Source organism: Vigna angularis, chromosome 2, assembly GCF_016808095.1.
Source record: "Vigna angularis cultivar LongXiaoDou No.4 chromosome 2, ASM1680809v1, whole genome shotgun sequence".
Taxonomy (NCBI): Eukaryota; Viridiplantae; Streptophyta; class Magnoliopsida; order Fabales; family Fabaceae; genus Vigna; species Vigna angularis.
Window position 1 is genome coordinate 2339569 of NC_068971.1, and position 24728 is coordinate 2364296.

At 32.3% G+C, this 24728-nt stretch overlaps 1 protein-coding gene and 1 long non-coding RNA gene across 4 annotated transcripts; one reads left to right on the forward strand and one right to left on the reverse strand.

Moving 5' to 3' along the window:
* Positions 1-732: 732 nt before the first annotated feature.
* Positions 733-4656, reverse strand: LOC128195493 (uncharacterized). Its single transcript, XR_008247115.1, has 4 exons — positions 4328-4656; positions 3502-3639; positions 3243-3378; positions 733-1236 (listed from the first exon to the last, which is right to left on the reverse strand). It is a non-coding gene; the product is annotated as an uncharacterized LOC128195493 (long non-coding RNA).
* A 4445-nt stretch (positions 4657-9101) lies between these two features.
* On the forward strand, positions 9102-13138 carry LOC108329478 (protein NSP-INTERACTING KINASE 1). Of its 3 annotated transcripts, none has more exons than XM_052873360.1 (12): positions 9102-9490; positions 9562-9929; positions 10016-10148; positions 10278-10349; positions 10436-10579; positions 10675-10746; positions 10858-10917; positions 11026-11123; positions 11270-11419; positions 11598-11939; positions 12143-12522; positions 12612-13138. In XM_052873360.1, the coding sequence occupies exons 2-12, from the start codon at positions 9830-9832 to the stop codon at positions 12930-12932; spliced, it is 1872 nt and encodes a 623-aa protein (XP_052729320.1). In that variant the 5' UTR covers positions 9102-9490; positions 9562-9829; the 3' UTR covers positions 12933-13138. The 3 variants fall into 3 exon arrangements, with proteins under 3 accessions (XP_052729320.1, XP_017419186.1, XP_052729321.1); XM_052873361.1 differs by having other exon boundaries at positions 9105-9671; positions 9894-9929; XM_017563697.2 differs by having other exon boundaries at positions 9102-9929.
* The last annotated feature ends 11590 nt before the right edge of the window (positions 13139-24728 follow it).

Sequence of the window (24728 nt, forward strand, 5' to 3'; positions counted from 1 at the left end):
TGTTGCATCCCTTAAGAAAGCATTCTGTAATGCATCATTATATGGAACACAGTCTAGATTCTGGGCAATGAAAATGTTGGGTTTTGTTGTCGTAAAGGAGGTCACAACAATGCTGCTTAAGACACGGAGGTCATTTTGGTTCCTCTCTGTATGAAAGAGTTGAAGGAATTGAGAGAGAAAGAAAGGGTGTTTGTGGGGGGGACCAAAGCAAGCATATGCTTTTTGTTGCTCCATACATGCATGCTTTGAGACTGCTAAAGTAACTGTCATGGGGAGGGAAGGAATTTTTGAAATTGGCTCTTATTTTCACTTTGTCTTTGCAACGAGCATGCGTGTGGTCTTTTTCTGCTCTTTGAATCCCATTTGCCTACCATTTTCTGCTTCATTCATTACAATATATTCCATGAGGTTTGGCTCTTTGCCCTGTAACACCATCTTCTTTTCTGCACACATAGTTAATTAAAGTACAAAAATTTGACCAAATCCTTAAATGGGTCTCTGTAATTGAGTAGTTAGTCTTCAAAAGATGTCTTAGGTTCCTCAGACAAAAGGCAGAGAAATTGGTATGCATCTTTGTGGCTAAAATCATAAAATCTTGTTGCATGCATACTCATCATTAGCTTAATAATATGCACATAGATTTCAGTTTAGAAATTTGTCACATCCCTGACTAAATGACATTCAGAAGATGATGAAAATTAGGTGGTTTTTTATTGTGTTTTGAGAAGCATATAGAAAATGATACTTCAAGTGACATATTATTCATTTGCTCGAAAACACCTCATTCTTCTGGTTTGTTTGGCTAAACACAACATCATTTTCATTTCTCAATCCGTGACAGCGTTGCCAGTCTGATAGGCAAAGGGGTTGAATGAGACTTATCAACAAACAAAACGTGATGACTGAAGAGTTGAATGTGACCTCAGAAGCAGAACAATGCTGTCTTATTACATTATATTAATTTTTACATTCCTCGGAATTATTTGCCTCGGCATCAAGTGCTTCTTTGAAGGTATTTTCCTAGTGGAAATGTTTCTTGGAGCTTTGTGCAGTTGCATCTTTAGTCCTTTGGGAAGACTTACAGAACTTACAGAACCTCATATGAGAAACAAAAGACAAGTTATATTCTTACAGATAATGTTGACAAAAAAATGCCATCATCTCGTGATGATTAGTAGCTATTGCTTCCCTCAAATCTAATGCACATATCAGTTCATAGCCAAGATGGGACCAAACCTGTGAAGAAACAATAGTTGCATCATAAATCAAACCGAACTAATGATATTAATATCTGTTAGACTCAATTTCGGCTAAAGGTTAACTAATCACTTATCAGTGACCCCTTTTAGATTTTGTTCACTTCATGCTGCATTGCCATTTGACATGACATGACTGCTGATAATTGATGGTTTATATTGCCAAAAACAAAAATTCCTAACGTACATTATGAATGACATAGTGGCAATGTATGTTACATACATACATGTGACTCAAAATGGCAGTACACATACATGTGACTCAAGGTTTTGGCTAGGTTAGCTATAGCTAGTTATGTTTCCTCTTGAAAGAACTGAATGTTATATTATTCAATCTTTGGAAAAAGGGAATTAATTACCTTGCTTTATGTCAGTTGTGCTGCTAGATTTAAGATTACATAACCAGTAACCAGTAGCAATATTTGTGCAGTGCTGCTAAATGGAATCATACAATAATTCTAATCATGTGTCAATTCAAACATTGTCGCTTGAGACCAAAGTTTTTGAGATTTCTTGTTGGTGGAAAACAGTTTAAATGCTCCAAACATATAACGGCTTCTTGTAAAACTGCTTTATACAATACAATATGATTCTGTAGGCAATGAATATCTGTCTCTTGACACTTTTACCAATTCACAACAGTATAGTGTTTATTTGTAAAAACTAAGGCTACATATTACAAATGTTCTGGTTTTATTTTAGTTTATTAAGTATGGTACTGACACACTTTTACATTCGTTTGACATATTATACAAAGATAAAATAGTCATAAAATTGTAAACTTTTGTATTTTTTCAAGAAAAAAGAGAGTAAAAAGTAAGAAAGGATAATATGAAATAGATTTAAAAAATTTATGAATATCAAAATATCATTTTTCTAATTTCTTATAGGAATTTGAGTTTTATGAGAGGCTCAGTCTCAGGTATGGGATCTTTAGTGTAGTATTTAATTGGTTTTAGTCCTTCTCTGGATAGCTAGCTCTGGAGATGAGTTCTCTCCATAAGAATTTTATTAGAGAAAAATCTGAAATTTTTGTGCTAATAAGTTTTTGGAGGCAATATTTTTGGTTTAATTTAAAAAGGGAAAAGAAAGAAAAAGGTGAAATTGGATAAGGGAGAGAAAAATTATTGTTTGGATGTGGTAAGAAGTGAAATAGGGATAATGGAAAGAAGCAAAGAGTGAATTATTGTGGGGAGAGTGCAGAGGTATAAAGTGGGGGGGATCAGTTTTTGGAATCTTTTCAAGATGTTAAAACATCATTCTCACAAAGCAAGAAGAAAATGGGACACTTTGAAGAGGGTGGAAAAAGCAAAAGTAGGAAATGAGGACAAGGTGTTCCCTCAATCAACCTTCCCCTAACAACGTTAGCTCCATCACTGTCTTTCATATTGTAGACATATGAATCACTTTTACTTTCCTGTCAAAGACCCCCTTTGTCACATTTGCCCTGCACCTCAACCACAAAATAATGCCAATTTTCTCTTTTCACCTCTCTTCTTTCTTCCTATTAGAAATCCAAACATAAATCTAAATCTTACATTAAATAGATATGAAAAAAAGTTAAATACTGTATAAGGATCAAGATCCATAAATTTATTATTTTAAGATTTTGAATTAAAAATAGTATTAATCTCATAAAAAGTTGATTCAGATCTCATCGGTGTTATGTGGAAACGCTCTCTCCTGAGACCCATCAGTTTAGTTACTCAATCAATCAACACTTAGTGGTACAAACACCTTTAACAACTACTCAATGGGCGTGCACTCTATTTACACACTATATAAGTTTTCAAGCTTCTACAACAGTTAACAATCTATTATAGATTCTGACAGTACAAAAGTTAATCCAAATGTCCTACTTAGTTACTTCAACAATAGTTTGTACATCTTGATTGGGCAAACCTTCAATGAAACTTGTTTAAGCTTATGAAAATCACTTATACATCCAATAAACTAAGTTTAAATTTAATTAGTTTTGATGTCTACCTTTTAATCTCTTTTTTAATGCTTAGAGTTTACGTTATCAATGGTTTCCAGACATTCTAATGATCTTGATACAAGGATATTGAGAAACATTGTTGACTTTTGTCCCTGGCATTAGTGTATCAAATAATGTAGCCACCTGCAATGGCAACATTGAAAAGGAAGAAAAATTAGTTGGAAAAATAAAATAAGTGTAAGAGAAGTAAATTATTCAGAGGCTATCAAATGCCCTTGAATAGGGTCATAGATAGCAGTATATCACCTTATCAAAAAGTTCTCATTCAAGCCTTAAAGCAACCAAGTTCAATAATGGTGGCTGAAGAAATGATGCCCATGTGCTGCAGAAAGCTTTTTTCCTTCTGATTTATCTCTCTGAATGACATTTATCTATTCACATTATCTGCAAATATCTTTTAATAAGCTTAGAATTTTATATTTTTTACATTTATCTATTCACTTTAATAAAGATTCACAAATACTGCAACTATTGATAACTTAATTCTAAGCCAACTGTTGAAAAATTGTCAATCATGATTGTAATCATTTTGTTTCCAAAAGTTCATCAACACAGTATATGTGGTTATACAGAATGGACAAATACCCATCAACATGTTTTGGAAGACAGAATTCTTAGCAGTTGCTTACGATGTTTTCTAATATTCAAGAGATTACTGTGTATATGCTTTGAAAATCAAAGTTGATTTGAACAAAACCTTCTTTGACATTATTGCATTTTATCTTCTCTTTTCTCCTTTTCTGGGTAACTCTAACATTTTTTCAACATGGTTTAGTCTCCTCAATTTTAGTTTAGAGTACTATATAAAAGTAAAAAACTTTAAAAATATTTAATCCATTGGTATACTTCAAAATTTAAACTCACTAGTATTTTACACATTTAAAAAAAATTAGGGTTAAATTGAAAAAAAAATGTTAAACAACCATTAGGCTTAATTGAAAAATTATTATTATCAACATTCATTAAGGTTGAGCAAGTTTAGTTAGTATAATAGAAGTCGTCAAATAAATAATCTAAAAAGAATGAAAGTAATGTACTTTATCAAAAATTTCAATGAAATAAAAGTGCATACCAATATATATATATGAAGTATGGAATGAAAAAGATGATTTGTACAAAAGGGGTGTATCCATTATTAAAACTCTAAATGGATATTGTGAAATGATGCCATTAGATCCAAATTGGTAGCATCATTAATTGATAAGGAAGGGGGCCATTTTGATGATGGAAAAAGCTTGAAACAAATGGAGAAGAAGAAGAAGATTATAGAAAAAGAGCAATTTGTACTAGATGTCAATGAGAGGAGTGTGAAGACTCTCAAACTGGTTTTTGAAATTTGGAATAAACAGATAGGGTCCAATAAATCTGAAACTGAGCTTGGATGTTCTCTATTGTCTTCTAACTCAGCAACACTGTCAAACTACTATCACGTGAGTGAGAGTATTTAAGTTTTTCAAAAGGGTCCAAGAGGAACTTCATCAAAATATTATACTCCTCTTTTAAATTCTCCAACTAAATGTCATGTAAAATAATCCAAAGTAAAAGATATCTTAACTATTTCATTCCATTTTTCAATGTCTCAGATGCATGCAGAAAAGGTTCTTTTAACAATCTTCATGTTCATTTCATTTTTAGACTCGAAAAAGAGAGCTACACTTCTTTGTGTCTCTTAAAAATCACTAAAAAAAATTACTTTAGAATATTAACTATGTTCAAAACCTTGAGAAAATAAATTAATAGATTTTTTTTACACTATTTTATTTTTTTATTTTTATTCATGTGTATAAAATTTACAGGTATTTGTCTACCAGCTAAACCTGCATAAGTGCAGTGCATTGTACTAATTCTGGTAGGGATCTTTGCTATTCAAGGATAGCATGATGAAAGGGTGTGTTCTTGGGTGCATGCATCCTTCCAAATATTCATATGATAGAAACAAAACAAAATAAAAAATAGGAGGATTGAAAAAAATACAAGACCAAAATGTTTTATTAAAAAAACTAAAATTAAGTATAATTTATAAACCGAAATTATATTTAAACCATATATACTCTTATGTACATAACATTATTTGCTAAATAAATTTGAAGAAAATCTTCCATGAGATTAGACAATGTTATATCCTTGTCGAATTTAATGCAAAGAAGCTTTCTGAACACATAGGCCAATGTGTTAATTCCAAAAACGTACACTTGGCATGTTTTTGTTGTTTCTCACGTTTGAGTGTCCGTGACCGCGTTCTCATTTCTCTACCAAAGACAAAAACACATACAAAATACAGACAAATGAGTTTTATAAGCACATTAGGGTTATTGCATTCCAGGTATGATCTGTTTTAATCATTTCTGATTTTATTTTTAAAAATATCTCGCTAAATTTAAAGAAAAAATATTTTTTAATCTTACATTAAATAGGACTTCTTAGTGTAATTAAATTATTTATTATTTATATAAATATATGGTCCTGTAGATACGATGGGGTCATTTTGTGATTGTGAAGAGAGGACAATATGATCCTAGCTGTTATCACTTTGCATTGGTCCTTAATTGGTGGATATTTTTGTCATTTTTGTCTGTTTTTTTCTCATGTTGGGTCAATTTATTTTCTTTTATTGCTTTATATAATTGGCCTACAGTTTTCTTCCACACCCTTAGCTGTGTATAACACCATTTCTTTTCTTATTATTATTATTTATTTTTATTTTTTTTTATTTGATGCATGAGGTCCAATGTTTGAATTTTTAGTAGTAATAAATAGACCACACATCGTACATATAAGTTTAATGAGGGCATGTTAACATATTCAATGTGAATTTGACCTTTTGATTTCTTGCATTTCAAATTGGACTGCACAAAATTTGCTGATTTTTTGTGACATCAATCTGACATATGCATAGTAAAATATATTATATAACATTTGATGAGACTATACCTAATGAATTAATGTTATATCATTTCTCACTGGTTCTGGATTTGCATTAAGAAAAACATAAGATTGATATATGCATGAAGAATTTCAATGTACATCATATATAAAAAAATCATACATAGCTACCCATTTGAGAGAATATTGCATATGATTGATCAAGCAATGATTTTTACTTTGTTTTGAACTCTATAACAAGTTCATCAAGTTAAAAAAAAACCCTAAAATTCTTCCTTTGAGTGCACCATTTGGCAGTGTGTCACATCCTCTTGGCATAACCCACATAGACATCCAAATACATTACTATCATCCAATTCATTTATAGATACAATATTATATATAAACACTTTTTTTGTGATATCATAATCTTTAACTCAAGTGGCAAACATTCTCATTGCTCCATAGACGGCGTGTCACCTATTTTTGAAATCTTATTAGTAAGCTATTATAATGCTAATAATATATTATCACCTAGGGCTCTTTGCCATACATAGATCAATGGCGTTTAACCCTTAAAATTATGTTATTAGTAAATTTGCATGCGTAATATATATATTATCATATAATCTTTACCAAATATTCTAGATGACGTGTCTTCCACCCTAATTTTGTGCTTAATATGGTTGTATGCAATCAGCATCTACAATGCAACTATATATACCAATGCATTGTGGGACATGTGATGCACAAATATGTCACATTTCTTATTTAAAACACTATAAGAATAAAAAATGAAATATTCATATGGTTCTCTATACGTAGAAACGTATGCAAATTTTGATTTACATATTCTTTAACTATGAATCATTCTTTATACTTGATATGTAAATTTAGGTATTTTTTGGGGTAATTTTTAGTATATTAAGTATTATTAGAATTGATGGATTTCTTGATAATGATTTATAAGAAAAACACAATCCATGAATTCAATTTATATAACAAATTAATGTCATTTTTAATTTAAAGCCTTTAAATAATAAGTTTATAATTTTTTTTATATGTTATTTAATTTTCTTATTTCTATTCAATATTTCTACTTTCCCTTGTCATGTTAATCATATAAATGTTAGGCCATTTATATGTATACTTAATATTAAACTAAGTATATAAGAAATTGCTTAAAAATTATTTTGTAATAATGTTATTCCACAATGTATAAATTTATGTTTTAAAGAATTTAAAAATCTTATATTTATGTAAGTTAAAAAATTTAATAATCAATTAAAACATATATATAAAAAAACTTATCTCATAGTTATTAAAACTTGCAAATGGACAAAAACTATATGCCAAAATTTAGCATTCAAATGATAAGTCCGATTAAACACCTTTATTAGATTCTGGGTAATCTATTAAATCTTATTTCCAAAATAACTATATTATCAATATTTTTAGTTTTTCAAAAAAGTATTGACATTCTTATTAATTAATAATTAGTATTAAATATTTTGTGGCGTGTGATATAACTGTATACGGGCATAAATATAATAACTAATTATTATGACATAGCAGATCCTTGTAAAAGAATATAAAAAAATATAATTTAAGTCAATCAAGATTAAAATATTCTGAATAATCTTAAACAAACTCAGCCTTCAAAATGTTTTATAACAATAAAAAATCATAATAAACAACATAATGTCATAAATTTGTAAGTGAAATTGAATAATGCAATTCTTTTGAAAACGAAAAGGATCCTGTCCTTTTAAAAGTAATTTCCCAAAAGATCTAAAGTTAAACCCCAATAGTAAAACAATTGTACTCTTTGGTTAAAAGACACCTCTCTTGCATGTAAAATTTTGTTTTTCTTGATAATTAACAATGAGTTTTGTCCTAATTCAATTCTACAGCACTTTGTTCATAAATTTAGCCCTCTTTTAATAACATTACACAATTAAATTATTAAGGTAAAAAATACTTTTAATTTGTGTAAGTTACAAAATTAGAAAATAAAAAATAGATTTGTTCGACACATATATTTCAAGTCTTAACTCAGTTATATAAGATTAGGTTATACATTATAATTTATCTTTTAACCGATGTGGAACATTGAAATAATTCAAATTTTGGAGTATTCACTTGGATATGAGGTTAATGTTTCCAACACTGAAGTTCAATAATATATGTTTCTGACATTTTAGTATGGAGAATGAATGTGACAGTTGAGTTGTTTGGTAAGAATAACAAGTAGCTAGAAAAATAAAAGCAAAATGTTATGTTGAGGTAGAAGGTAGGAGAAGAGTAGTTTCTAGGGTTAATGTTAGTTTAAGTTGGAAATGGTGAGATTATGATATAATAAGAAAAGAAAGAAAATTTGGAAAAGAAAGGTATGAGGTGGGTCACGGAAAGAGAGAGGGGAATGGCAGTGGCAGCTTTTGCTTTTCAAAGTTTTACTCTTTTTGAACAATTTTATGGGAATGACTGTCTGCTGTGGGAATAGACCAAAGAGACCAAAGTGTGATAGTTAGTTCATAGTGGTTTATGGAATCTATAAAGCACATCCCATACCATCACCCAACATTCATTTACAGCACAAAAGACATCACCTTATATTATTTTTTATATCACATTTTTCTGCTTCATCTATGCTATCTCACAAAATCTATCATCAATCTTCAGCCCCCAGAACTCCATTTTCCTCGAGATTCTCACATTCTCAATACCTTAACATTAAAAATTTTAACTTTAGGACTCTACTAAATGGCCAAACTCCACCCTTTTGGATTCTCCACGCAAGCATCAACCACTTTCCCCACAAGGGTTTTTTCTCAGCAAACATTATTACTAAAAATAGATTATATATAAGCAAAATGTTCAAACCCATGTAAAATATTTACATCACTTTTAATCTATAACTTCAAAACATTAACTTTATAAAAAAATTTATTAGATTCATACTTAAATTATTCTCAACACATACTAATTACTCCATTTTAAGGTTTACTTGCTAATCCAACAAATTAAAACAAATAAATAAATACTCTGGTAATGTACTACCGCTGAATCAAACACGTAGGATTTTGGTTCTTTGCAGCCAAAAGGGAAAGAAAAGGGCTACGGTATTATTCTTTTGTTCTAAATGTGTCTGCTTAATATTCATTAATAAAATCTAATGATATCTCTCATGCACCAGTACTTTTTTTTTTCTTTTTTCTTTTTTCTGCTTTATCTACTACTTTGCTGATGCATATATAGTTTCATGAAAACTTCTTTATGCTTTAAGTGCATGTGTATAGTTAAGTAAGTCTCTCAAGTGCATTTCCGGTTCTCTCCCTGCCACATATGCTGCTGAAACTTTTACCTTGAATTGGTTTGTTCATCCTTGTTCTAAGATTAAGGCTGTTATATATATAATATTTTGCTTACAGCTTCCTGACTCAGTGACAGGCATGCTCCTTCTCTTTATGCTGTCTAAAAACATGTCTTTTTTCACCCCTTTGATCTGACACGAGATTTTTCGGTGGATGAGATTCTAGCATGGAAAGAAGGAAGTGAGTTTCTTTTTCTTATTTTGAACACCACAGTGATGAAAGCACATCCATTTCAGAACTGTTAAACGTTCCATATTTACATCTTTGTGGGTTGAAGTTGGAAACCTCAACCTCAAGTGAAGTGTACTTGCATCTTCTTCCTTGGAAATTCCAGTTTAATGGGGTCTCCAAGAGGAACAACTCTTCTCTTTTTCACATTGTTCTTCTTTTGGAGCTTCGCAGATGCTTTGCTTTCTCCTAAGGGAGTGAACTTCGAAGGTAAATTTGAAATTTTGCTCCTTCTTTCACCTTGTTCACAGCTTCATAATATGCAGAGTTTTGAATTAGGTCTCTTTTTAATGCAGTGCAAGCCTTAATGAGCATAAAACGCTCTCTAGAGGATCCACATGGTGTTCTAGACAATTGGGATGGGGATGCAGTCGATCCATGTAGCTGGACTATGGTCACATGTTCTTCAGATAACTTGGTCGTTGGACTGTGAGTCTTCTTTCAATCTTATAGTTAAGCTGATGAAATACTGTTCGAATTTTGAACACTCATCAGGTGTACCAGTTTGTGCTGCAAATTGATTCAAGCTTTTGATGAAACTTGTGTTGTTTGGTGCAGGGGCACTCCAAGTCAAAGTCTATCTGGTACTCTATCTCCGAGCATAGGCAACTTAACCAACCTTCAGATTGTGTAAGTGATTGCAAGGCTCTATGCAATTTAGTACTCTCAAAATGGCTTCTTATTGACTATGAGAGGTGTTTTGGACAACTTTTCAGGCTGCTACAGAATAACAACATAAGTGGACCAATCCCATCAGAGTTGGGAAAACTTCCTAAGCTTCAGACCCTTGATCTCTCAAACAACTTCTTCAGAGGGGAGATTCCTCAATCTCTGGGACACCTGAGAAGCCTCCAATACCTGTAAGCATACATGAGCTTGTTGGGTTTGATATCTTGAGATGAATCCATTTTCAGTATCAATCTTTAATGCTAAAATTTTCCTAAAATTGTTTCAGGAGGCTCAATAATAACACTCTTGTTGGTGAATGCCCAGAGTCTCTGGCTAACATGACCCAACTCAATTTTCTGTAATACACATGAACTCTTCTGTTTTATACTTGTATCTTATGCATAGTTCCAGTTTATATTTCCAGTTTTGTATTCCTAAAGACGTTTTTTGATTTGTGATTATCATTCAGTGACTTGTCATACAACAATCTTAGTGGCCCGGTGCCCAGAATTTTAGCCAAATCATTCAGGTAAGTCTATCTCTCTCTCTCTGTTATGTATGTGCATTTTGCTTGGAAGGAAAACAGAAAATTGGGTCCTAGCCTATAGATTAATCTCATTCCTTTTTATTGTTTCAGCATTGTTGGAAACCCCATTGTTTGTGCAACGGGAAAAGAGCCAAACTGTCATGGGATGACACTGATGCCTATGTCCATGAACTTGAACAATACCGAACGTAAGATGTCGTCACTGTCGGTCATGTTTTTTTAAAAATTGATTGTTCTTCCAAGCCTTGTGCCAGATTCCCATGTACTAGTGTACTCTGACACATTCTGCATGGTCATTGTTATGATGCTGATAACAATATCTTTGCTTCCCTAGATGCTTTACAATCAGGCAGACCAAAAACTCATAAAATGGCAATTGCCTTTGGCTTGAGTTTGGGATGTCTCTGCCTCATAGTTATCGGTTTTGGAGGCGTTATTTGGTGGAGACACAAGCACAATCAACAAGCATTCTTCGATGTTAAAGGTACTTGCCATTTGCACACCTTGAATGAGATCAAAGTAAAATATATATATATATATATATATATATATATATATATATATATATATATATATACATATAAGAATGTTCCAGTGCATCAAAAGCTAATTCAAGTATGGTATTGTTCTGACATTTACGACCGTTTTGTTAACTGTTTCAGACCGGCATCATGAAGAAGTCTACCTCGGAAACTTGAAGAGGTTCCAATTCAGAGAACTCCAGATTTCTACTCACAACTTCAGCAGCAAAAACATACTAGGAAAAGGTGGTTTTGGAAATGTCTACAAAGGAGTTCTCTCTGATGGTACTCTTGTAGCTGTCAAGAGGCTTAAAGATGGCAATGCCATTGGAGGAGAGATTCAATTTCAGACAGAAGTTGAAATGATCAGCTTGGCAGTGCACCGAAACCTCCTCAGACTCTACGGATTTTGCATGACACCAACAGAAAGGCTTTTGGTTTATCCATACATGTCCAATGGCAGTGTTGCTTCTCGTCTCAAGGGTAAGCTCAGTTCTGAAATTTCATACTCAAATTAGACCACCTCATTTAGTGTTACTTTCATACTTTCAAAGTATCACCCTTATGTTTGTAAATAGTATAACAAATTTCTTATATTATTTGTGAAAAAGAGAAATGAAGATAGAAACATTTTTATCAAGGAAGATTGTACCTAAGGATTCTAATACCAAATTGGTGGTTGTCAGGTAAACCAGTGCTGGACTGGGGCACTAGGAAGCACATTGCTTTGGGAGCAGCAAGAGGACTACTGTACCTTCATGAGCAATGTGATCCAAAGATCATTCACAGGGATGTGAAAGCTGCAAACATATTGCTTGATGACTACTGTGAAGCTGTGGTTGGAGATTTTGGGTTGGCAAAGCTTTTGGATCACCAAGACTCACACGTCACAACTGCAGTGAGAGGCACAGTGGGGCATATTGCCCCAGAGTACCTTTCCACAGGACAGTCCTCTGAGAAGACTGATGTTTTTGGATTTGGCATTCTCCTCCTTGAATTGATCACAGGCCAGAGAGCTCTAGAGTTTGGAAAATCAGCCAACAACAAAGGAGCCATGCTTGATTGGGTGAGTTTGTTTCCCTTCATTCATCAGAACTCTTTCCTTTATCTCAAACCAAATGGTAAGTCTAAGTCCTTATATTGTTTGACATTCAGGTAAGGAAAATTCATGTGGAGAAAAAGCTTGAAATGCTGGTAGACAAGGATCTGAAGAACAACTATGACAGAATTGAACTTGAGGAAATGGTTCAAGTGGCCCTCTTGTGTACTCAGTATCTTCCAGGGCATAGGCCTAAAATGTCTGAAGTGGTTCGCATGCTCGAAGGTGATGGACTAGCAGAAAGATGGGAAGCTTCACAGAGAGTTGACACAACCAAGTTCAAACCCCAAGAGTCATCTTCATCAGATAGGTATTCTGATCTCACTGATGACTCTTTGTTGTTAGTCCAAGCCATGGAGCTCTCAGGACCCAGATGAATCGATTGTCCAGTAGCACTACATTTTCATTTTTGTTTTAAAGGTATTCAAAGAAAGCATATGATAGTTGAATCTTTGTTACAAGAAGATTATAATGGTGTATGATAGAGATTTACCAAAGCTGAAAATGGCTTTGGTAATGTTTACTTTCAAATGTACAGAATCTCATTCGTTGAATGTTAATTTTGTAATATTACTGTTGAAAATGAAACATCCTGTGATTGTATGATTAATGATCTCAAAGTTTACTGTGTTATTTATGATGTTTTGTTTAGCTGTGTGAGTTGCAATCAAATACGCATCATGGTTCTTAAATTCAAACTACATTAACAATAATAAGACACGACCATAGACTAATAATCCATGTTTATGAAAAAGTGAACCTGGTAAGTGGTCCCCATGGTAAGGTGCAACGGTGCTTTACTTTGGTAGTTGATCCATTTAGGTTTGTCCCAGGGAATGGTGCAATTGTCATTGTTTCTATATAAAGCTGGGCATAAGTGTTGTACCTCTTTTACCTAACAACAGGATTTCTCCTCCACACCTCCTTTCCCATTCCCCTAACCAAAAAAATCTTCCTTCTTTTCTCTTTACTCAATTAATTATATGTTTATTAGAGGGTAATTTACGTTTAACCTACGTGATCAGCTCTCTTAAATAACTTCAATTTTTATTTTAGCTTATTTGATCTATGACTTTAATAACCTTATATATGTTATGGACCTAAGTCTTCACATAAGTTGATAGGCTAAAAATGCAAACCAATAACAAAGATAAAAATATATTTCACCTTTATAAATGAAATATCATAATTAAAACAAAATTAAATGTTTTTAATCCAAGTCGTCCTTCTTTCATGCTCTCAAAATTTAAAATCTCCTAACTTAATTACATAGTTAACGATTTAATTATTTAGACAGTTTGAAAGTCCTTTAACATAAAAAAAAAAAAATTAACACCAGAATTATATTAATTCCCTTTTAAAGTTTACAAGCTTAAAGGATTATGTATATATTTAATCCAAAATTAAAAATTTGGACATTTCATGCCAAAAGATTAAAAAATTAATACTAGAAACACTTGCAATGTTTCACTGAAATTTTGTTCGTGTAATATTGTGTGCGTGTGTTGTAATGCTATTTTATCGTGGTTGTATTATTTGGGGAAAAGTTAGATACTTCAGAAAATAAAATCTTACAGTATCATGTAGAGCAAGATTTTAAAAGAAAATAGAATAAAGACCAGATTTTACGATAATTTTTGAAATGAATAACAAACTCGTGATGCCTCAGTCCATGGGCTTTATTTGTGAAAAAAAAATGTAATGGAGGCTTTTGCTTCTTGTGTTGCGGATAGAAAGTAGGGGGTGCAGGAAGTAAAACCCCAAGCTTGAATATTTGAGGTCTCGTGACCTATCTGTTTCTTGAATTTTAATGGAAACAAACTAGCCCAAAATGACCCTTAACGATAGCATTAGCACGATAGAAAATTTTACAACTTTGAAAAGTTTTATATATATGAACTTAAATTTTTTCATTATAAAAGTTTAAATTTTCGGATTTTTTTAGATAAAATAATTCAAATTTATTAGTTTTCTTTTTGTTTTGATAAAGTTCTCTAATTACTATAAAATACAAAAAATTATTGTTCTAACCTTAAGATGTAGATAAAAATGATAATCACATACTTTAATAATAATAATAATAATAATAATAATAAAACTAGTTAATATTTACTAGAAAACAAGTCCACCCATTTTATTTAATAAAAGCAATACCAATTAATATCAGCTGAACTCGTGTTTGACATCAATTGAGAAAGTATTGAATTGATGATGTGATGACTTGAACTAAGTTGATAATTAATGTCCTAATAAGAGATTAGTCAATAATATTTAAATTAAGGTTGAATTAAAGATAAAATATAAAATTAAAACATAAAATTAAAAAAAAGTATAAGAAAAAATTAAAATTATTACTTTTTAAACACAATATGAAGTTTCTAGTTTTAAATAATCAAATTAAATTTTGTACAAATTCCAATTTCTTTTAAAATTTTCTTGTAAATAACATGTCTATTAAAATGTATTTTAATTTTTTTATTAGAGATGAATTAGTTCTAAAATAAAATTTCAAAATACAAGGAATGTTTCATCAAACTTATGTGATTGCAATGTAAACGGAATAAATGACATTTGGATGAATAAAATGTGAATTGTCAATTTATTTATCATCTCTTAAAAAGTATACTAAATTTAATTTGTAACTCATTTAGTAGAAATCATAATTATTTATAAAGATATGTAGTATAACATTATCATCAAACGAATTCATTACTTTTTACTTTTATCATTTTTAGGCTTAAATGCTTACTTCGTTCCCATGTTAGGAGGTAATTTTCAGTTTAGTACCCGGTTTTAAAAATGTAGACATTTGGTCCCTATGTTTTCAAAATTGTATGAATCAAGTCCCATCTGTTAAATTGAGAGAAACGGAATTAACTCCCAGCTGACGTGGCGAAGGAATCTGTACATTTTCTTCTCTCTCCTCTGCTTTTCCTGCAAAGCCCCAACTTTTTCTCTCTTTTCTATATCTTTATTAAATACTTTTTTCTCTTTCTCCTTCCTCCACAACCTCTACCTCCAGAATTATTAGAAAGGTAGAGAAGAGAAATTGACCGAACGGTGTTAGTGACCGAATGATGTCAGTGACTGAACGGTGTGAGTGACCGAATGGTGTGAGTGACCGAATGGTATGAGTGACCAAATCGTATGAGTGACCGAATGCTACGAGTGACCGAACGGTATGAGTGACCGAATGGTGTCAGTGACCGAACGACACGGTGTGAGTGACCAAATGGTGTAAGTCAATGACCGAGCGATGTGAGTAAATATTTGAGGGTTCCAATGACCGAACGGTGTGAGTGTTGTTGACCATTCATTCAATTTCTCTTCTCTACCTTTTTCATAATTCTGGAGGTAGAGGTTGTGGAGGAAGGAGAGAGAGAAAAAAAGTATTTAATAAAGATATAGAAAAGAGAGAAAAAGCTGGGGCTTTGCAGGAAAAACTGAGGAGAGAGAAGAAAATGTGCAAATTCCTCGCCACGTCAGCTGGGAGTTAACTCTGTTTCTCTCAATTTAACGGAAGGGAGGACTTGATTCATTCAATTTTGAAAACATAGGGACCAAATGTGTACATTTTTAAAACTGGCTACTAAACTGAAAATTACCTCCTAAGATGGGGACGAAGTAAGCATTTAAGCCTTATTTTTATTATTAGTACGTTGAAGTTGTATATGGTTAGAGAATTATCACTCTCAAAATAGAATTCACTAGTAAAAAAAAGTTTTGACATTAAAAATAATCGATGATATTAGTATAAATAGATGTTTAATTTAGATGTTAGAATTTATATTTTTTCGACATCACATGCTCATTAGACATTGAATTTCTGACGTCATATTGGGTAAATTTCATGAATTGTCTGGCGCGAAGTTGAAAATGTATCAATGCATGACGTCAAATGTTTTAGTTCCAAATGTAAAAGAGTTATAAGACGTCAGAATATAACTTTTGAGACGTTATATGTTAGTGAATTAATAAAAATTTGGACACGAAGGTGAAAATTTATTTACTTTATCTTTGTGCAAAACCTTCTTTTTTGCTTAAACACTTATTGAACAAAGCTTTCGGCGACCATCACATGTAACCTTTCTTTCATTTTACACAAATGTACATTGATTAACTACTTTAGGTATGATTTTTTTTTTCGTTTTGACCGATTGGTTTTGTGCACATGTACTCTTTGTAGCATAGGCGCATTTTCTTTTCTCTCTCACTCGCGGCAACAATTTATTCCAACGGAGAACCCACCTTTAAAAATGTTAGTTTCGTTTTAGGTTTTTGATGAACTTTCATTTTTTTTTAATGGGCTATAAAGTAGTTGAACTTGTTAGAATTGATGATATTGATATTGTTAATATTGATATTGTTAATATTGATATTGTTAATATTGATATTGTTGAATTTGTTTGTTGTTCATGCATTGTATACATCTAAACTTAGGATAAAACTGAGAATATATTAAAATGAACTTCAAACCACCAAAAAATCATGAGAAACCTCCACACAAAAATTTAGATCAAAATTCAAAGTATAAGTATGTGAAATATTTTTGCAAAGTTTGAAAAATACAATAAATTGATGAAAAATAGAAAACGACCTTTTTTTTTAAAATATAGAACGAACAATTGGCCTTCGACCCTAGATCGATATATAATAATGTCAACTTTGTCAACCGAAACAAAAGTTATGGTTGTTTAAATATATGTAACAACCGATTTTTCATATAATATTTAAACTTTAGATTAATCCAAAATAAGGGTTCCAAGGAGTGATAAAAAAATTTCAACTAAAAATAATAAATATAGCTATCAAAACCAAAAATCACAAGTAAATAGTCAATATACAGTATTTATTAACATCATTCACTACTACTAATTTAACACCACTACTACATACTATTGATATAATGACAATTTTTTCTTCATTTTATGGGTGATGGTGCATACAAACCTTTGTTAGCCACATTCCTATGGTTTTTCAAGTTTTACATGTGATAGTTTTAGTTTATAGTTTTGATTAGTTCATACAAATTTGAAAATGAATTTTGGATATATGAAATGTCAAAATTAGGCTATATTTACTAATTTTTTGCTTTTCAAGTTTAGTAAAATTGTAAAAATAAATCATTTATTAAAAAAACAAATGAGAAATGTCTGAAAGTGCATTTTTGGACATCATTTGACGTATTTGATGTTGAAATTGAAAATTTCCAACGTCAATTGACGAATGAAAATGCAAATTTCAGACATCAATCGACGTATGAAAATGACAATTTCTGATGTCAATTATCGTCTCAAAGTGTCAATTTCTGATGTCAATTTTCGTCTCAAAGTGTCAATTTCTGATGTCAATTAATGTCTCAAAATGTCAATTTTCAACATCAAATAACATTTCTTTCAAAATATAAAAAATGACAGATTTTTCTTATACTTTAACATTATAATTACACTCATGAATTATAACACTAGTACAGCAGAAGCAAATGGCCTCGGTTGTTTTTGGTCATAGACCCCGGTTTAGAAACCGAGGCATATACGAACGAGGTAAAAAGTCTTATTTTTATGCCTCGGTTGTAAACCGAGTTAGTATGTTGTCTTATATTGTCTCAGTTTAAACCTGAACCGAGGCAGTAAAGTATTTTTTTTTATTTTTTTTATTTCTGTCACATCGTGGAGTACAGGGAAGCATTTTTTTCTGGACATTGTGGAGCACAGGAAAGCAGAAGTGGGAAGCAGCGATGGGATGCAGAAGTGAAGCACAGGGAAACAGAAGTGGGAAGCTGGAGACGGTTCCGTCCGAAACCGACGAGATCACGGTGCTCTCCACCGACGGGGACTACGACAGCGATGGGAGGCTGGTGTTCAAGGCCTCGCTGTGCTGCGAGGACCGCTCCGACCTCATTCCTGACCTTAGAAATCCTGAACTCGCTTCACCTGAAAACCCTCATAGAAATCCTGAACGCGCAATGTGTGTTCAATCCCTTCATCCCTTCATCCCTTCATCACCTGAAAACACCAGAAAACAGCCCAAGCTTTACCGTGTGTTCAATCCCTTCATCACCGAAAATCACCCAAGACCAACCAAGAGTTTCAGCAAAAAATAAAAGTTCAAGATCAAACAAAAAAACCTAACACCAAAAATACTTCCCCTCTCCAAAGCTTCAAACTTTTATCGATTCAGTGTCCAGCCAAACCCCAATACGCGACGGTGGTTGTCGGTGGTCGATGAGAAGAACAGGCGGCGATGGTTGATGAGAAGAACAGGCGGCAATGGTGGACAATGAAGGCAAGGACCAGTGGCGACGGCGGCAGTGGTGGACTTGGTAGTGGCGACGGCGGGGAGCCAAGGACCAGTGACGACGATGAAGAACAGGCGAAACCACGACGCCCAGAGGTTGAGCCAGCGGTGGTGGTGGGGCGTGGCGGTGGTGTGGCGTGGCGGCCGAAGCAAAAAGCAGTGGTGAACAGCGAGCAGAGAGGTTTTGCGGAAGGACGACGGGGGCGGTGGTGCGGTGGCAGGGGGAACTGAGACGACGGGGCGGTGGTGCGGTGGCGTGGCGGCCGAAGCAAAAAGCAGTGGTGAACAGCGAGCAGAGAGGTTTTGCGGGAAGGGAGGTTTTGCGGGAAGAAGAATAGTGAAACTGAAAAAGTTTTGAACTTTAACCCTAAAACGAGGCAAATATAGGCCTCGGTTAATTTCCAACCGGTGCAGTATACCTTTTTCAAAAGCGGATTTAAAAGAACCGGTGCAGTATACTTTTTTTCAAAAGCGGGTTTAAAAGAACCGGTGCAGTATACCTTTTCTAAAAACGGGTTTAAAAGAACCGAGGCATATAGTGTCTCCAAAATTACATTTCTGCCACCGTATTTTTATATGCCTCGGGTCTTCAAAAACCGAGGCATAATACGCGATTTAAAAACCCTATTTTTTACTAGTGTAAGACTCCTCATTAATTTAAAATATACTCTTGACAAAAAAAAAGGTTTAATCATTCACGAAGTCCCTATTTTCGCGTAGAATCTCAATTTAGTCCCTTTGTTTTTGAAAATCTCAATTGGGTCCCAAATTTATGAAAATTGTAACAATTGGATCCTTTCCGTTAAATTGTCTCCAGCGACGTTAGTGTGTGTTTGACGTGGCACGCTGTAGTCAGTTTCTTAACTGACGTGGCTGACTGAAGCAGGGGCACAGTGAAGCACGTGGATAATAACAATTTTTTAAGTAAAAAAGAAAATAAATATTGGGATTCAGATTTTGAATTGATCTAATTAGGGATTTGGATTGTTTCTGAGTACTTCTAGGGCCTGGGATTTTAAACCAAAATTGATCGAACTAGCACCAACAATAAATCTCGAGAGGCTATTTACAGTTTTAGTTGCCGAAGAGATGAAGCCAAAATTACCAATCCCTGCAGATGAGCTACCAAAGGCAGTGCAGCTAAGACTACCAGCTCCTGCATCCTGACTTCTTTTAGTTTCCAGCAGCTCTAAACCAGAAGATGATAGAGGTAAGCTTGTTGATGGACAGGAGAGGATCCAAATTTGAAAATAGAAGTTGTCGGATATGAAGATGCCACCACTGGGGTAGAAGAACTGTTATTACTTGATGCCATTTTGCCGCGGGCCAGGCCCAGGAGAAAGCCCTCGACCCCAAACTTATCCGGGTAGACGCAGGAAGAGATGTAGGCCGGGACGTGTAAATTGGAGGGTGCTCTTGCACGGGTTGTGGAGTGCGCGGAGGAGAGGGTGTCTTGTCCGACATCGCCACTGACGTAGAAGCCGGCGAAGGGGTTGAATGGTTGAACCCCGCAGGTGTTGTTAGTGCATCCCGTTTTGAGAGGGTGGTTGATGCATGTGATGCAATCGGTGCCTTTGGCTTGGATGCAATCGGCTGCCACACTCGAACCCTAATTCGATCGATTCAAAATCTGAATCCCTATTTTGATTTAAAACATTCATTTTCTTTTTATTTAAAAAATTGTTATTATCCACGTGCTTCACTGTCCCTGCTTCAGTCAGTCACGTCAGTTAAGAAACTGACTACAGCGTGCCACGTCAAACACACACTAACGCCGTTGGAAACAATTTAACGGAAAGGATCTAATTGTTACAATTTTCATAAATTTGGGACCCAATTGAGATTTCCAAAAATAAAGGGACTAAATTGAGATTCCACGCGAAAATATGGACTTCGTGAATGATTAAACCCAAAAAAAAAAATAAAAAACATGTATTTAGGTTAGTTTTAACTTATTAACAAATATAAGCATTTTTATGCTTCACGTGTATAAAAATTAGGCTTAAATGCTTACTTCGTCCTCATGTTAAGAGGTGAATTTCTGTTTAGTAGAGGTGAATTTCTGTTTAGTACCCGGTTTTAAAAATGAAGACATTGGGTCCCTATGTTATGAAAAATGTATGAATAAGGTCTTGTCTGTTAAGTTAATAGTAACCACGTTAAGTCCATGCTGATATGGCCGTACTTTTTCTCTTCTCTCTTCTGCTATCCAGCTTTTTCTCTCTCTTGTTCAGCTTTTTCATTGATGATTTATTGAACTTGTTCTTTCTTTGTTGACTTTATTCATATATTTTTCATAACTCAGAGACCCAATGTCTTCATTTTTAAAATCGAGTACTTTCAACTCTTAACGTGAGGACGAAGTAAGCATTTAAGCCTAAAAATTAAAATCGAATCAAAGTAAGTCAAATATAAACAAGAGAAAAAAAAAAGAAAAGTTGAGAAAGTAAAACAATAAATTTCATTATTGATATGTGTGGGAACTATATAAAGAATTGGTGCAACAACCAGATATATAGGAATATACAAGAAAAAAAATGAAAGAAAGAAAAACAAAAATAATAAGTATATACGGACTGACATCAAACACACATAATTTTTTTTTAAGATTAAATGAAAACAAAAATCTAAGTATCTAAATTAAACTTTTGTAAATATTATCATATGTGAAAAACAAATGCGTGTTTTATAATTGACTTTCCTCGTTAACAAAGCATCTTCTCTGATTTTAAGTCCAATCAAATAATATCATTAGTATGAATCATTACGTTCTTGTGGTATTATCAACTTTAGAAACTAAATTTTTTATTCATAAAAGATCATCTCAAAATATAAAAAAAATAAAAATTAAACTGTCTTAAAATTATTAAATTTAGTAAAAAAACTATTATGTCTATTTTTCATTAGCCAAGAATAGATGTTACTGGAGAAAATCAAATCCATTTTATTATTTTTCATTCACACCATCAAATCAACCTTGTATTACCTAATTATTCTCCCTGACTGATTTTCTTCCCCTCTCAATTTGTAGGGTTTGGGGGTTTCATATATGTATATAAGCAAGTAGAGGAGGTAGATAATGACCAGACACAGTCTCAATTAACTGTTCCCAAACATATTTCTTATATTCCATGATAAAACTGTCTGTCTCCGAAGTTTGTGGGCTGAAATGGTCGATGTTATTGTGTGGCTGTCATTTGAGGAGGCTTAACTTAATAAGAAAGCAGGTTAATTGATAACCAAATCTAGCTGCAAACCATGTCCAATACTGTGATCTACTCAATCTTTCCACGTTTCAAGCCATTTCCTTAGTTTTGAGCCACAAGTTTTGGCAACCTATTACATGGTCGGCATCAGTACTGTAATTTTGATGTCACGTCCACACAGTGACCGTGCATATCTTCATTGTCGCCAACCCTACAAATTTTGTCACTGCTTTATCTTAATTGCATTCCTCTCAAAGTGCAACCCTTCTCTCCGATGTTGACTCTTTTGGGGAGCTATCATCTTCAACCAACCATCTTCACATGCATGGACCACACTACTTTCACATCTAATTCATACCATTTCTCTAATAAACCTATAATAATTCGGTTTAAATTTTATATTCATAAACACAAACATGTCTTTGCAAGTCGGGATAGGTTATACGTTATGACTTTGTATCCCATATTTTTTCATTCTGAAATCGAGGTTAAGTCTATTTTTACAAAGGATTTTCAATCTTCAGATTTAGGTCAAAGTTCTATCTTCGATTCTTTCTTTTTACTGTTTGATTGAACTGGAATATTATCCAAAGAAAATACTCAGATACTAAAGTAGTATCTGTCTCAAAGTGCTAGCAATAAATGTGCACTAAAAGTATCCAATTACCTGAATATCAAACATGTATTTATAGATTTTGATATAGACTTTTGATTAATGCTGACCAAATTACGATCCAAACTGTAATGATTTAACTTAGGATTAATGTAATTATTTTTAATATTAACTTTGTTTTTAATATGACCAATCAATTCACCGACCGATTCACTGACCAACTCATGTAGAACTTATAGACTTGTTGACCATTCGATTCATGACTAATTGGATGATCATATACACATATGATTTTCTTGAATATGATATCATTATCTTATGTTTCCTATTATTTCCTTGAATTTGTCTCACTTTTTTGTATCTGAATAATCTCATGTAGAGAAACTGATATACACTTGCAAAAAATACTTTAATTTTCAAGTCAATCATTATCATACAAATTTTCTCTAATAAAATTATAATTGAGGTTAAACTTAATTTAATTTCATAAAATTAACTCATATATTAATTTGGAGTGATAATTATCATTGGCATCTTCATTTTTATCAAATATTCAAATAAATGTTTAAACATCTAGTGGGAAACCATTCTGAAAAGATTCCCGAGTCCAAGATGCTATGACTTTAGATGTTGATCCCAATAGTCATATTCGTATTTGCTGCTTCGATTTTCTGAACATAAAATAAAATATTTATTCGTTCAAATCTGAATTTTATTTTATTTTTTAAATTAAAAATTGTCTTTTTCGTCTTTCCATCTTAATAAATGGTGTTAATGTTCTCTTGAATACTGTTTGCATTCGTTTTGGTTAACATAATTAAGGACATCCGCGTTCACAATTAAACGTATAATTAAAATTTTGACGAAAAAGACTCGCTTTAATTTGTTTGGCTAAAAGTATGTTTTTAATATATTAAATTTTAGAATACTTTATTTTTAGTTTTCTAAATTAAAAAAAATGGTCTCTCAAATTTAAAAGGTGAAATAATACATCTAGTTCAAAATAAATGTAAACATTTTGTTTAGTTCTACTCCTCTATAGATGGGAAAAAAATTTAGGGATAAAAAAATTAACTAATACCATTTAGGAATTAATTAGCTAAACAAATGTTTTTTATTATATGAATACGTTTAAGTAACTAACAAAATGTTTTATATAGTTCATCACAGTTTTAAACTTTCAAAATTTAAATTGTCAAGTAATACTTTTTAGATACTTTTTTTCCATAACTCTAAGCTCTCAAAAATTAGTTACTGAAGTAAACAGTGAATTGCTTCGTTCTAATCATAATGAATAAATTTTAATTTTGCAAATCACAAAAAAGGTAAGAAAAATAAAATAAATGCATTATTGTGGTTAGCATCACCCATGCCACTATTGTTTAGGAAAGTGAAAGCTGAGAAAAAGTAAGAAATTTATTTCAAACGTTGATAAAATTGCTTTTCTTAAATTGAATGTTAGTTATATAAACAGATTTTCAACATCCGAAATTGAAATAGATTATTTTTAAATTGAAGAACTTAATTATTCTTTTTAAATTATCGGAAACTAAAAGATTATTTTAATATATGATATGTTACGATGACAATGCATGCTAATTTATGTGAACCCCTTCATATAGCATTTGGTCTATGAGTCTACATGCCCGTCCTTATAAAGAATTAATTTTTTTTATAATTTTTTTTCTTAGTTATAACATAACATGTAAAATATTAAGATACAGGATTTTTAATATTTTTAATTTTATATAATTAAATTAATGAAAATAATAAATTTTATAAGTTTATTTCTTAATATTTATAGAAATAATAAATTTTTAAATTAGTAAGAATATTCACAATTTTATGACTTCTAACTTTAAGTAAATGCTTACCAGAAATTTGATAGTATATATATAACTAAAACAAGAACAGAAACTGAATTTAAGTAACTAAAGTTGTTAAATAAAACCTAGCTCGGAATAACCTTCCAAAACAAACTTAATTAATTATAAATTTATTCTATACTCATTAATGGATACATCATAAGCTATTATAAATACATTTTGACACAAATT